The sequence below is a fragment of the Camelus dromedarius genome, chromosome 10, assembly GCF_036321535.1.
Source record: "Camelus dromedarius isolate mCamDro1 chromosome 10, mCamDro1.pat, whole genome shotgun sequence".
Taxonomy (NCBI): Eukaryota; Metazoa; Chordata; class Mammalia; order Artiodactyla; family Camelidae; genus Camelus; species Camelus dromedarius.
This window is the reverse complement of record NC_087445.1, coordinates 73621885-73637005: the sequence shown is the minus strand read 5'-3', so window position 1 is coordinate 73637005 and position 15121 is coordinate 73621885. Positions and strand designations below refer to the sequence as shown.

Genomic DNA, 15121 nt, shown 5'->3' with positions numbered 1-15121 from the left:
CCCTGGGCCGGGCATTTCCGTGGCCTCTGACTCTGTGTGCTCTTACTACTCCCATCTTACAGATGGAAAAACGGAGACTTCCTAAGAGTGCCCGGCAGTGCCAAGCCCAGCTTCTCAATGAAGGCAGAGGGAAGGGGCAGAGAGCTGGGCGAACATCCAGGCAGAGGATCTCAGGAGGCTGTGGTGGTTGGGGGTGGGGGGCATCACCTGGGACCCTCTGTGATGCCAGGCTAGGGCTAGACTCTGGCAGCGGGGGGGCTGGAGCTGGTCTCCAGCTGGGGCCAGGCCAAGGTCACTGTGTGTTCAGGATTCTGGGCTGGGAGACTGCTGACCCAGGCTGTGGCAGGTTTGTGACCAGAGTTAGAACCAGGGACTCATTATGTGCAGAGCCAGGGGACAGTAGCCAGGCCTGGGGAGGCAGTGGCCATGGCCTGGCAGGAGGCAGGGGTGTCACTCCATACATGAGGTTAATCTATGATCAGGCCAGAACTAAGGTCAGCTGTGACCACAGCCCCTATGTGCCCAGGATTAAGGGTCAGTGGCCAGAGTCAGAGGTCAACAGTGAGATTGGAGAGATCAGTATGTGACTGAGCTCACTGTGCACCCAGGTCAGAGGGCAGCGGCCGGGGGAAGGGGTCAATGACAGCTTTCCATAAGTGTTACCTCTCCCAGACCTCCAAGAGGCCGCCTTTTCTTCTTGCCCCGTTCATCCGAGGCAACACACTGTGTGAATCCTAGGCCAGGGGACCACCCAGTCCTGGCTCTGTGCCTGGAATACCTCCCATTTCTGGGCCCCCCCAGGGGGCTGGGCAGCAGCCCAGGGAAGCCAGGCATTTCTAAGCTTCACCCCTGGAAAGTTTTAATTCAAAACCATCCTCAAAAAACCATTCCAAAATAAAATGGTTGTTTAAAGAAAAATTAAATAACCTTAAATAAACAAATACATAAAGTAATAAAAAAATTTAAAAGGTCATACGAACAATGAGCTTGGACTCTGAGTGGGCATCAAAGCCCAGTGAGAGCGTCTTCAGTGTCTGGGGGTCACGAGATCTTAATAAAGGGACTGGCCCCTCTCCAGAGACAGGGGCCAGGACATATCAGATCTTGAAGCCCAGAGGTGGACACGGCCCAGATGACAACCTCTGTTCTAAAAATCAGAGGCACAAGGGGACCCTATCCTTGCCTTTAAACTGGGAAAGAACTTCTAGCTCCTGTTTGCAAAAGGCAGCTAAGGTCCAGAGTGGTCACATGCCCTACCGGGGGTCACACAGCAAGCAGCACACAGGAGAGCTCAGAGGACTTGCAGAAAGGCAGTCAAGGAGGCCAGCTCTGATGAGGGTGTGACCCTGGTGCCTGCCTGCAAACGCCCCGCTTCGCTGTGCAGCCCTGGCCTACCTTGCAGAACAGACACCCCATCCGTGGCTGAGAGGGGCTGGTCCTCCCTGTACCATGTGAGCGCCGGGGGTGGGACCGCGTTGGTGTCGCAGTTCAGGTAGGCGGGGCTGTTCTCCATGACCTCCCGGTATTCCGTCACCCCACCCCGGGCCTCTTCCTGCCAGGACAGGGTCTCAAAGTCTGCACTGGCGTCTCCCACCTTCTGGAACATAGGGGGCACTGGGGAGGGGGCGACAAAGCCATTAGGACACACAGCTGAGGGATGGGAATGCACCCCTGCTCAAAGAAACACCCCCTTCCTAACCTCCCGTAGTTGCAGAGATCCCACCATCTGGGCCAATCCCTTTGGTCAGGGCAGGTTTTAAATTTACTCACTCCTTCAGCCAGTGTTTACTGAGCAACTACTATGTGGGCTCTAGGATAAGGTTCCTCCCTCTGGAGCTCACATCTAACCGACTCATTCTCGGGACACACTGATATGTCTCAGGGGAGGAAGCCAGATAGTAAGTGTTAGCCAGTGTGTGCCTTGGAGCACAGAGGCACTCAGTCATCAGCTTTTGGAGCTGGAGGGGGCCCTCAAGGCCACCTGGTTTGATCAGGCACATTTCACAAAGGTAAAATGAAGACCCAGGGGGACAGTGATGCCCCCAGTCTCGAAGTGAAAGAGCCCAGGCCTAGGGTCTGGGGGGCAGACATGCTGGACAGCAATGAGGCAGGGGACGGGCACCCCAGAACAGAGCCCTGCAAGGCCACCCAGAAGCACTGGCACCCCTTGCCCCAAGTTGTGCCACTGCCAACCCAGCCCCGCCTCCTCCCACTGGCCCACGCCCCACTGCGGGGCCCCCACACACCCTGGATGAGCACGTTGAAGTCCTGGTCGTCCTCGCCAGCCACATTGGTGGCCACACACAGGTATCGCCCTGAATCCAAGACCTGCGTGGGCTGGATCTGGAGAAGCCGCCCTTCGCCAAGGATGCGGACACGCTGGTTGGGAGTCACGGGCTGGGGGTGGAAAGAGGGGAAACAGAAGTCAGAAATGAGGGGCCAAAAGCACCCGGACAAGTGTACTTAGATTTTCACGCAATTTTTAAAATACAACATAAAGTGATAGGAACACCCTGACACTCTTGTAACCCCAAATCCGTGTAACGTAAGAATTGGAGAACTCAGTGGGTGAACATAGAGTTTAATGTTTGTGAGCCTTGTTTCCTATGAAAAGCTGGATTTCTTATTAAAACATAGAGGGTGGGGCAGGGCCCAGGTGAGCTCTGGAATCATTCAGTGCTCTAACTGCCTTTTCTGGAAGGTTCCAAGCAGATGAGGCGGACCCAGACGAAGAGCCTGAGGCCGCCAGGGGACGCCGAGCTCACCTGTCCGTCCTTGTACCAGCTGATGGTGGGCGGGGGCGCGGCCCAGCACTCGCACTCCAAGGTCAAGGTACTGTTGACCTTGGTCTTCACTTCCTTCATGCCGACCTCCCCCAAGGGGTCATCTTTGGAGATGGAAGGGGGGACTGAAAGGGACAACGGAGCCTGAGAAGCAGGCCTGGAGAAGAGGTGCTGAGACCCCGCCCTCCCCCTGGTCCCAGGCCTGTCCCAGAAACGGGGGGGCTGGGTACTGAGAGCCCGGGAACAGGGACCCTGGAAACCCACCCGTTCCTGGGGAGAGATGGGTCCGGAACAGGGCAGGTCTGAGGCAGGGGAATTTTGGGGGTGACCTCAGGGGGCCCTCCTGGGGGTACCAAGTCTCAAGTTATGGGGCCTCTGGTCACACAGAAAGAAGCCAGGACCGGTGTGGGTCTGGGCGTCCACATGGCCCAAGTCCTAACTCACTGGTTCCCTCCTCCTCTGTCCCTGGCCCTTAAATGACTGAGCCGGCCCTGGCTGTCCAGTGACCACCAGAAGAGACAAGCCACATGAAAGCGCCTGGGGTGCCCACGTTCCCCGGGCAGTCTCCTGCCCACCGGCTGGCACCCGGGAGGGTCCCGACTCACTGAGGACTTCCACATGATAGTTCTTCATGGCTTCCCCAAGCTCGTTGGTGACCACGCAGGCGTACTGGCCTGCGTCTTCCTTCTGGGCATTCAGGATCTGCAGCCCGTGAGTGCCTGCTTGGGGGGAGGCAGCGGCCAGGGTCACCCTCAGGCATTAACCGAGGCTTCCTTCCTCTGACCCAGCCCCATGACGGCCCCTTGCCCCCTCGCTCCCCGCCAACCCTCTCAAGGGCATCACCTGGGAGCAGCTGGATGTTGTTAGAGGCCTCAAATGGGGCCCCATCCTTCATCCAGGTGATGGTGGGGGAGGGAAAGGCCAGCGCCTCACAGATCAGAGAGATGGGGTTGTTGACGGTCACAGTCACCTCCTCGTCTGCACTGTCCTCCGTCACTCCCAGGATGGTGGGAGCCACTGTGGTGGGGCAGGGAGTGCTCATTAGTGATCTCCAACCCTGGGCCCCAGGGTCCAGAAAAGTCTCAGACTCTGGTACTTCGCTTCCGTGCTTTTGCTGTTCACATTACACAGACTGCAAACCGGGGCCCAGAGGAACCATGCGCTCTGTGGCCAGTCTTGAATTCAGGCCTGGGTGACCCAGAGCTCTCCGCCGCTCTGCAGCACCACAGGGGGAGCTGGACACCTTCCTGCCTCAATCTCCTGTGGAGTCTCTTAACATTCAACTGTCTGCTAATTTAAGCAGAGCCTTCTCAATTCTGTTTGTGGTTCCAATTTGTACCAGTCTCTGAGCAGACGTGGAGGTGGATGGAGTTTTGCTCCCTGCTGAGAAAACTCTGCTTTCGTTGGTCCCCAAATTTCTTCTGTCAGCCCCTGCTGGGGACCTACCTTTTTACCAACATCATTTTTGGAAACAGATTTTTACCCAACAGTCTGTGTCCCTCTCATCTTCTAGATTACTGTTTCTCGTAAAGAAACCACTCATGTTGACTGCCCTTGGGAGGCTGATGGCCTGGGTGTGAACTGCCACCCTGGGGCCTGGGATCTTGTCACCTCTCTAAGCCTCAGGACTTCATCGGTGACACGGGGACCAGCACATCTCCCAGCTCCTAGGGCTGTTGTAAAGATTCAGCTAGTCAGGCCTGTCCAGATGCCTGGCCTGCGGTGGACATTCAGCTAATTACATTATTTTTGCTGTTGAAGTGGAAGGAAAAAACAGTGTTTTGTGGGAAGCTGTCTGTAAGGAGCTGGTCACCTTGGTCCTCCCTCCTGCCGGCACCTAGCATGGCCAGAAGATGCCCAGCACTTACCCAGGACGCTAAGCTGGAAGTGTTTGGTCTTCTCCCCGACGGCATTGGCTGCAATGCAGGAGTAATGGCCTGCACTAGACAGGTTGGCCTGGAGGACCTGCAGGAGAGCTCCATCTGGAGAAATGCGGTGGGCATCTCCACCAGCCAGGGGCCGGCCATCTTTGAACCACGTGACTCTGGGCTGTGGGTGGCCTGCGTGCACAGGGGAAAGGCAGGTGAGACAATTCAGTAGGTTTTGACCAGGTCAGCTGAGAGGTCAGAGGCTGCTCCAAGATGGGACAGGGGGCATTGATTCTCCATCAGAGGCCCATGCAGCAGGGCAAGACACAGAAGCAGCCACCAAGTGTGGTGTAGGCCCTTTCCGATGTGGTTCGATTGCCTTTTCCTTACCCAGGTTATGGGCCAAGATGGCTTGGTACAGACAGACAAGACAGGAAGGCAAGTTATTTCTTCCATTCAGCCATCCATCTACCCACCCCACCCCATCCATCCATCCATCCGTCCCCCTACCCACTTCATCCATCCATTCATCCATCCACTCACCACACCCCTGTCCATCCATCCATCCATCCATCCATCTCTTCCAGCCCACGAGCCTACTCTGGGAGCCTACTCTGTTGGGCACTGGGGATACCAGGGCGACAAGGTAGCCCTTAGGTCCTCAAGGAGCCTCCCTGGGGTACACAGATGTCACAGGCCGCTATGTTCCAGTGTGGCCAGTGCTGGGATGGGGGAGCACTGGGACCTGTGAGAGCCCATGGGCCCAAGGGGTCAGCCAAGAACTCCTTGTGGAGGGTCGTGGAAGCTGAGATCTATAATCAGGTGAGGAGTTGGGAAGAGTGTCTGGGGTAGAAGCACAGAGAGAGCAAAGATGAGCGGGACACGGTGCCAAGTCCAAGATGTAGAGGGACCCTCCGTGGGGAGCAGGAGGGCCGGAGGCAGAGAGCCCAGATCTCCAGGGGCCCCCTCTTTCCACAGCTGCCTTCCTCCCGCTTCTGCCAGTCCCTCACCTGTGGTGTTGCACGTCAGGAGGGCCGTCTGCCCCTCGGGCACCTTGATTGCCTCCTCCACGTCCTCGTTCTCGATACTGGGAGGAACTGGGAGAGGCAGAAAGACAGACAGTTACTGACCAGGGTTGGCCCACTCAGGCTGAACAACAACAGAGCAGGAAGCCAAGAACCCATGGCATCTCTTCTGCCTCCCCATCCCCTCATACCTGCTGCTGGGGAGTGAGTTTAATAAGCATTTGCTACCGGCTGAGAGAGGTACCACTGCTCCTGGGAGAAGGCCCGAGCACAGGAAGGTAGCTGGAGCGTACTGAAAACTCCTTGCCTCTTTCATTTTGGGTTAGTCCTGGCTATTTCTGGAAAGTTCTATGGCAGCCTCAGAAAAGAGGTTGCTGATGAGGCAAAGAAAACAAGGCTCGGCCTCTCCCTCCTGCCTGTACCGGGCCCCCCGCTACAGCATGAGCCCTCAGTCCGGGGCCCCAACCCCAGAGGTTCCCAGGCAGGAGGGGATGGATTCCTGGGTGCCCACGAGAACAGGGCTGTGACATACCCAGGACCTCCACGCTGAAGTTCCTCCGCGCCTCCCCAGCCTCGTTGCTTGCCAGGCACGAGTAGAGGCCTCTGTCTTGCTCCTGTGCCTGGGTCATTTTCAGCATCCAGCCACCTGGGAGGGAGGAAGGTGGGTCCCGGGCACAGCTATGAATAGCCTTCTGTCCCAAGCCGGGCCCAGGCTGCCCACCAAGAAGAGGAGCATTCCAGGCATTATATTTAGATGTGTATGTGTCTGCCATCCACAGTGTTCCATTCTTCAAATAGGGAAACTGAGGCCCAGGAGGATAAACAGATGGATGGAGCCTCCTGGACATGAGACCTACACCAGCATAAACTTGAGGACCCTGTTCTAGTAAGAAGGGTCATCACCTGGCCACCTCCAGTTCTGTGGGTTGGCTGGGGCTAGAAGGACAGCAGTGTGATCCTGGCTCAGATCAGAACCCCCACTCTGTTCTGACGGACGTGGTAAAAGGCTGCCTTCTCCCAAAGACCTCTCAGAGGTGAACCAGCTCCTCTCAGAGGAACCCACGGATCTCCTAAGAGCAGCCCAAGGAAGGCAGTACACAGGACACATGTCATCACTGCTATTCCTGCACCCAGGGCAGACATCACTAACTGATCGCCACTCTCCTTTCTGCTGGGCCCAGATGCAGTCTCTGAATTCATACCATCACAACGAATCTGACAGCCTCGACCAAGTGCTCAGAAGTGGTGCACAGGGGAAACTTATTTGCCACCCCAGCTTTGGCTGTGTGGAACAATGGATGGGGTCCTTGAAGCTGAGCTTCAGTGGGCCTAGGGGCCCTGCAAGATTCTGATGGGATGCTGCTTCTTGGCCTCCCCGTTTGTGTTCCAGCGAGGATTTGCGGTCAAGATAGCAGAGTGGTAGGACCACGAGCTCACCTCTCCTCGTGGCTACAACAAAACCACAACTAACTGCTAAACAACCATCAAAAATAAAAAGACTGGAACTTAGCAAAAAAAGATCTTCTTCAACTGGAAACATAAAGGGAACCACAGCGGGATGGTGGTGGGGGGGTGCCTGTGATATATCGGGCCCCATCCCCCTCCGAGTGGGTGACCCACAAGCTGAAGAATAATTAAGTTGCAGAGGCCCTCCCACAGGAGTGGGAGTTCTGAGCCCCACGTCAGGCTCCCCAGCCCAGGGCTTTGGCATTGGAAGGAGGAGGAGATCACAGGCCATCTGGTTTTGAAGGCCAGTGAGGCTTAGCTCCCGGAGCCCCACGGCCCTGGGAGAAACAGACTTCATTCTCTTGGGAAGCGTACACAGAATCTCACGTGCACCAGGTCTGAGGGCAGAGGCAGTGATTTCATAGGAACTTGGGCCAGACCTGCCTGTTGGTTTTGGAGGGTCTCCTGACAACATGGGGGACGGCTGTGGCTCACCAGGGGACATAAAAGCTGGTGGCAAACATTCCTGTAGTGTTAATCTATGAGAGCTTTCCTGGAGCATGACATCTTGATCGGATCATTAGCACCAAGACAGCCTGTAGGCTTAAGGGCTGGAAGCCTCAGGCTAAACAACATACAGGGTAGGAACCCAGCCCCACCCATCAGCAGACTTCCTGAGCCACCAAGGCCTCCAGACACGGCCTGCCCACCAGAGGTCCAGGACAAAGCTTCACCCAGCAGTGAGCAGGCACCAGCTCCTGCCAGGAAACCTGCATAGGCCTCTAGTCCAGCCTCATCCACCAGGGGGCAGATACCAGAAATAAAAGAACAACAATCCCAAAGCCTGTAGAAGGAATCCACACACACAGGCCAGACTCTACACTGTATATCAGCAAGGACCATCACAGACCAACTTTGTGACGAAGATGAATATTCAGAGGAGAAAGTGCTTAGATCAGCATTTCCAAAAGTTTGTTACAGCTCTATGGGATGTTACATAAGCGCCAGGAGAATCTTTGCTGTAGGACTTATCAGAACCTTGACTGTACAATAGGTCACCATGAGTCTCCAGGAGAGCAGAGCAGAGAGCCTTCTCCAAACTTATTTAAATCCAGTTTTTTTCTTCTCTTAGAGCACATCAACCAACCAGTGTTTTGGGGTGCACTCTTGGGGGACCAACAGCTGAAATGGTTATCCCAACCAAGCAGCTCAGGATTACAGATCATGGGAACGTGATGGACAGAGGCAGAGGGCCAGACCTGATACCCAGATACTCCCCTGACTGGCACCTTACCTGCCAAGAGGTAGGTGTCCTCCCCAGCACTGATGGGCTCCTCCCCTCGGAACCAGCGGACCCCCGGGGGTGGGATGCCTGTGGCTTCACAGAGCAGCGTCAAGGGGCTGTGCAAGGCAGCAGTGATGTTGGTCAGTGGGTCCAAGTCACCGATGAGCTCTGGGGGCACTGGACGCAGAGGAGAAGCCACATTCAGGATGCAGACAGTGGGGCTGGATGCTCCTTCCCCACACCCCCACCAGCACCCTCTCCCAGGACCCCCACCCCTCAGCTGGGGGAGTCTGAGCAGCAGAAGTGACAAGATCAGAGCTGCTCCTGCTGAAGGGGGAGAGTGGTGGCCACAGGCTGGGCTTTGGTGTGGGACTTGGGCCGCAGTTTCCCTGACCCCTCAGAGGGACGCCTGGAGCGTTCAACAAGAACACGTATGAAGTGCTAAGCACAACACAGTGCCTGGCTAATTTGCTTAAAGACTGAGCAAATAATACTGGCATTAGAGTAAGGAGAATACAGGTGGGTCCCTAAATGCACACAGCAGAGTTCCATTCCAAAAAGAAGCTGCATTCCACCGGGCATGGATAAGTGGACGAGGCTGGGGGTCCCAGCAATGCCAGAGGCATGATGAGCGGGGCCTCCTGGCGGGGAGGGTATAACGGTAGAGCACATGCTTAGCACGCACGAGGTCCTGGGTTCAATCCCCAGTACCTCCTCCAAATATAAATAAATAATCAAATTACCTCCCCCTCATTAAAAAAAAAAGTGAGAGAGGGGGGCCTCCTTAAAGAATCCCTGTGCACCTCTCCCTCCTTATCTCTTCCCACTCTCTGCCTCCACCCTGAGGTCTGCAGTAGGAGCTCAATAAAAGATTGGGATCATGAGGCTGTTCTGGCCACTGTGGATGTGCTCCAGGCCTCCGCAGACTCTGCTCCCTCTGCTTGGCACTCTTCCTCTCACCCCACCACTCGATTAACTCCTCCTCAGCTTTCACATTTCAGCTAAAAGGTCACCTCCTACAGGAAGCTGCCCTGATTTCCCAGGACGGTGTTCAGGGTCTGATCTCTCCCAGACCCACAAATTCCTCCATCACATATGAATCATGCAGGACAAAGATTGCCCAGAACAGGGTAGGGGAACAGTAAACAAGGGAGGGAGGGAGAAAGGAATGGAAGTGAGGGCTACTTGGAGCCAGTCCTGACATTGAGAGCAGTGTTTGCAGCTTCCCCCAACAGCAGCCCTCACCAGAGGTCTGACTCCTGGCAGAACAAGGGGTGGCCCCAGGAGCACAGCTGGAAGGCTATGCCTACAGACTGAGGCAGCCTTGCCTCTCGAGTCCAGCCCCTTCCTGCCCTCCTCCAGCTGCTGCCAGTCCTCACCCAGCACAGAGAGCGCAAACCTCCTCTCGGCCCTCCCGGCCACGTTCTCGGCCACGCAGCTGTAGTGCCCAGCGTGGGCAGCCTGCGCCCGCTCCACGTGCAGCCTCTGCCCCTGGTCCTGCAGCCTCAGGCCAGGCTCGGCCCCCACCAGCTGGCCGGCCCGCTCCCACGTCACCCTGGGTGGTGGTTTCCCTGTGGCGTTGCATTCCAGGGTGGCCTCCTCGTCCTGGACCACGGAGACCTGTGTGTGGGGTTCCCGGGCGCCTATAATCTGAGGGGGAACTGGGATGTGGAGAAGGCACGTCAGGGAAAGCTGGCCGCTGGGCACCAAGAACTCCCCACTTGCCAGGCTCTGGGCACGCCTCCTTTGGCCTATCGTCCCCCTGCCCCTTGCTGGCTGTGTGACCTTAGCCAGGTGGCCTCACCTCTCCGGGCCTCCACTTTGCATCTCTGTAATGGGGTACCCTGGGAATCACCGTGGGCCTGCTGTTCAGACAACGAGCTCACAGCACAGCCCTTAAGATCTGGGAGGGCTTTTCTGCCTCAGAAACCAGAGGCTTCCCAGAGCTAGAGGTCGGGGGGAGGGATTGTTCCTCAAGGGGGGTCTCCCCAAGACACAGAGCAGCGCCTTTCTTGGTTGTATTTTCTAGAATGATTTTTACAAGGCTGAGAGATTTAATTTCATCACTGCAGGACAAGCAGATGGAGATGCAGGTTTCTATTATACAGAAGAGTTCATATAAATTTTACATTCTTTTAGTTTCCAGCTGTCTCAAGCTGTGTTTTTTTCCTTGGGGGCCACTGGGAGCTGCCCAATCTCTCATGCTGAGGGCAGGAGCTGTAAGAAGCTGACCAGGAGGGGCAGTCAAAACGCCAGTAGTCTCAGGGCTCTCATCATTCCTGTCCCTGTCTCTGCTCAGGTTCTGGGGGTGAGGGCTGCCCTGCCAGGGTGCCTGGTTGCCCACCCTTCTGGCCCCTTCTGACCCCTCCCACCTGGCTCAGGCCATCCCAGCCCGACTCACCGTGCACCTCCAGCTGCTGGTCCTGGCTGCTATTTCCTGCCACGTTGCTGCACTCACAGGTGTATGTTCCCTCCTGGGCTGGCTGGGCCTGTCCCAGGTACAGCAGCCGCCCCACAGCTGACACCTGCCCAAGGCTGGCCCCCTCTCCAGGCAGGGGCAGACCTGGATGCACGAGAAAGAAGCCCTTGGTCCCCAGGCCTTCCACCAAGAACATTTGTCCTCTCGTCCATCCTGACCAGCTCCTGCTCATTCCTCAGGTGTCCACTGAGACATCACCTCCACCAGGAAGCCTTCCCTAAGTATCAAAACTGATCCTGGAACCTGCTCTGAGCTCCCATAACTCTGATCTTCTTCCTAACACAGATCTGCCTGCAGGTGGCCATCTGAATCCTGCCCTGGCCTGGGCTGTCCTGGAAGGCACACCTGCCTCACTTTCCCCCGGGATTGTTAGAGGCTGTCCAGGGCCTGGCGCATCATAGGGCTCAGTGAAGGCTATTGAATAAATGACCCATCCATCTAGCTACACTGACCAGGGGAGGGAGACCAAGCAGCTGGCACACCTGGCAGCAAGGAGACTCCGATGCAGGGAAAGATTTTGTAGACCCCAAGGCACCGGATTAAACACTAACTTTCGTCACCTTGCACCTGTTCACAGGAGCAGCCCTCTGGGCTCTGGCCAGCCATCAACATGTGTCCCAGCAGGGGCAGGAGCCCCAGTGGCCACAGGACGATACCTCCTCCCTCTTACGGTCTATCCTCTGTCCATACTCTGTCTCCTGGTGATCTCAAGGTCTTTCTGCTTCTAGATTTATTGTTAGGCCAGACCTCTCCTCTGAGCACCAGACACCTACGTCTGCCCAGCTGACAACTCATTGGGTGGCTAGCAGATCTCAAAATTAACAGGGCCCAAACTCTGGACCTGGCCCCAAAACTTGCCCCCATAGCCTCTTCGTCTCAGTGATGGCAGCAGAACTCCCCTGACTGTCAAGCCAGAACCTCCAGTCATCCCCGACTCCTCCTCTTTCTCAGCCCTCATCCAGGAAATCCTGCCAGCACCACCTTTGAAACTCATCCAGATTATGGCCCCCTCCCAACACCTCATGGCTACTTACCTACCTACAGGCACCAGTATCTCTTGCCTGGAGCCCCTGCAGGAGCCTCCTCCCTGGCCACCCTGCTCCCACCCTTGCTCCCCATGGTCTATGCTCATCACACCGGCAGGAACCTGCTAGAGTACAAATCGGATTGTGTCCTTCCCCTTTCCAGAGCCCCACAGTAGCCCCATCTCACTCAAGGTAAAAGCTGAGATCCTCACAACAGCCTTTGATCCAGTCCCCATCACTCGGTTGACCATGTCCTGCTGCTGCTCCTTGCTGAATCTGCTCCAGCCCCATTGGCCTCTTTGCTGTTCTCCAAACATGCTTGTCTCATTCCTGCCCCAGGGCCTTTGCACCTGCCATCACATCTGCCTGGAATGCTTTCCCCTACAATATTCCCATGTTCATCCTTCACCTTCTTCAAGTCTGCTTGTTCAAGTGTCCCTGGCCACTCTACTTAAAATAGCAAATCCAACCCCCTCCCCAGCTCCCAGCACATCTTCTCCCCCTTCCCGGCTTTTTTTTCTCCAGAGCACTTATCACATCAGGTATTAAGTCATTTACAGGCAAACCTCAGAGATATTGCAGGGTCAGTTCCAGGCCACCGCAATAAAGCAAAAATCAAAATAAAGCAAGTCACATGAATTTTTTGATTTCCCAGAGCATATAAAAATTATGTTTACACTATACTGGAGTCTGTTAAGTGTGCAATAGCATTACGTTTAAAAAACAATGGGGGGCAGCATATAGCTCAGTGGTAGAGCAAGTCCTTAGCGTACACAATGCCCTGGGTTCAACCCCCAGTACCTCCAACAAAGAATAAATAAATAAGTAAGCCTAATTACCTCCCCTCCCAAAAAAACCCCCCAAATTCACCAAGCTACATACTGAAGATTTGTTCACCTTATGTGCAACAAACCTCAATTTAATAGTCATTGAATGAATGAAATTAAAAAAACAACGTGCATACCTCGATTAAAAAATACTGTACTGCTAAAAAAATGTTAACCGTCACCTGAGCCTTTGTGTCATAATCTTTTTTCAATAGCCACAGATTGCCATAAAAAGGATAATAATAATGAAAACGTTATAAATATTGTGAGAATTATCAAAATGTGACAGAGACCCAAAGTAAGCAAATGCTGCTGGAAAAATAGCGCCAACAGATTGGCTGGAGGCAGGGTTGCCACAAACCTTCAATTTGTGAAAATGTAAAGTCTGTGAGACTCAATAAAGCAAAGCACAGTAAAAATGACTAACTTTTCGTTAATTATCTGACTGCCTCAACCCATCACTGTATTTCCAGAACCTAGAATGGGGCCTCACATAGAGAGGTTCTCAATAAATACTGGTTAGATGAATGAATTCCAAATATTTATTGAGCACCTGTTTTGTACCAGGCACTGTCTTGGCCATTGCTGAATTCTCAGACAGTGCCTCATGGGGCTCACAGACTCACGGAGGAGCAAACATTGAAGGACTAGGGTAGATGACATGACAAGTTAACACACAGGGGTGGCATCAAGGAGGCTCTGCCCTAGACTGAGGTGGAGGTCAGGGAGGGCTTCCTGGAAGAAGAGGCATGAGGATCAATCTGGCTCTCACTGGCTGAGAAGGGGCTGGGGGGCCTGCAGACTCAGGGACGGAGCAAAGAGGGGCTTCGGAAGCATCATTTCTGTAACCTGCACCTGTACCCTCTAAAGCTCCCATGTCCATCTCAGCTAGGGTCTGGGGCGGCACCCAGCGAGGGCAGGGGGAGCTTCCTCCTCGTGTGGCGCCATGAGGGTGGAACTGGGCAGGGGCAGCCATCCTACCGTCCTTCCTCCAGGAGATCTTGGGGAAGGGGATGCCCCGACATTCGCAGGACAGCCTGGCGGAGTGCCCCTCAGTCACAGTCAGGGTGCGGGGCTCCGGTGAGGGGAACACTGGAGGGACTGAGTAAAAGCAGAGAGGAGGTGAGGGAGCAGGAAGCTGTGGGCTGGAATGAGAAAGGGCCCCCGGGGGAGGTGAGGTGGAGGAGGGCTGTTTCCCGGGACCCACCCAAGGCGGCACTCTGCCTCCACCCAGGGCTTGAGAGCCAGCCTGACAGGGGCACGGGAGGGACCCCGCGCAGCCCAGGAGCCCCTCACCCCAGACATTTAGGTTGTAGTGTTTCTCCGAGCGGCCCGCCTGGTTCAGCGCCTCACAGGTGTAGCGGCCTGCATCCCACACCTCTGCTCTGTCCACCTGGCCGAGAGCAGAACAACCCATCAGCAGGGGCCGCACAGAGATGGGGTTACCCTTGGACATGTCACATGACCTCACTGAGTCCCACCCTCCCACTTGGGACCTGGGGGCAATGACAGCATCTTATACCAGGAAGTTCCTAGAAGCCAGGGCCTTGGTGGCCTGACACGGCTTGGGGACAAATGGCGGCCCTGCCAGCCTCACCCCACTTCACATCCACAGCCCAGCCCTGTTCCAAGGAGGAGGTGGAGGGGGCCCTGTCATCAGGAGTCAAATCCTAACCTAGGGGGAGATAGAGCTGGGCTGTGGCTTTGAAGAATGAAGGGAAGAGGAAACCAAATGGTGGTGCTCAGAGTTGCGAATGATCATATCACAAGGTGCAGAGGGGTGGGAGAAGGAGGAGCAGGCTGGAGTGGAGGGATCTCCCCAGTAGCTTGGAGAGGTACCTCCCCTCCCCCAGCTGACGCAGTTGAGCTATTCTCTGGGACAGGTGAGGACCTCACAGGTCACACACCTCCAGCAAGGCCTTGTCTGCGGAGAGGCGGACACCGGGCCGAGGCTCCAGGGGTCGGCCGTCCTTCCGCCAGCTCAGCACGGGAGGGGGCACAGCGTGGCTCCGGCATTCCATTGCCACTGACTCATTGGCCACGACGGACACGTTCAGCTCTTCTCCAAGGATGCTCGGGGGCACTGCAGGAGTGGGCAAGAGAGGGGCTGTGTCAGGCACGTGAGTGGGGCTGGCAGGACAGGGCCACGACCTGGGCCAGGTCCTCCCCTTCCAGCAGCCAAGAGCCAACACCAGGGGATGGGACGTCGTCACTGGGATGGGGGCCACTCCCTGAGCTGCAGCCCTCTTGTCCTCCCTCAACGACCTTCAGAGGAGGCCCCCAAACTTGAAAAGGATGGTGGATTATAACAACATCAATGTCCCGAATCCGACTGTGTACTTTAGTTGTACCAGATGTTACCACTGATGAAAGGGGACCTAGG

The 15121-nt window shown here is 55.6% G+C and overlaps 1 protein-coding gene across 1 annotated transcript in view; it reads right to left on the bottom strand.

The window, feature by feature from the left end:
- Positions 1 to 15121, bottom strand: part of HMCN2 (hemicentin 2) — a 150051-nt gene that overhangs the window by 46900 nt on the left and 88030 nt on the right. The window contains exons 41-54 of the mRNA XM_064490616.1: positions 14646 to 14821; positions 14035 to 14131; positions 13720 to 13839; positions 10809 to 10970; positions 9787 to 10068; positions 8417 to 8584; positions 6209 to 6322; positions 5662 to 5748; positions 4652 to 4843; positions 3627 to 3800; positions 3389 to 3502; positions 2766 to 2908; positions 2247 to 2397; positions 1396 to 1614 (exon numbers count right to left, since the gene is read on the bottom strand). Coding sequence (XP_064346686.1) covers positions 1396 to 1614; positions 2247 to 2397; positions 2766 to 2908; positions 3389 to 3502; positions 3627 to 3800; positions 4652 to 4843; positions 5662 to 5748; positions 6209 to 6322; positions 8417 to 8584; positions 9787 to 10068; positions 10809 to 10970; positions 13720 to 13839; positions 14035 to 14131; positions 14646 to 14821 — 2199 coding nt within the window. The remainder of the gene's footprint in view (positions 1 to 1395; positions 1615 to 2246; positions 2398 to 2765; positions 2909 to 3388; positions 3503 to 3626; positions 3801 to 4651; positions 4844 to 5661; positions 5749 to 6208; positions 6323 to 8416; positions 8585 to 9786; positions 10069 to 10808; positions 10971 to 13719; positions 13840 to 14034; positions 14132 to 14645; positions 14822 to 15121) is intronic.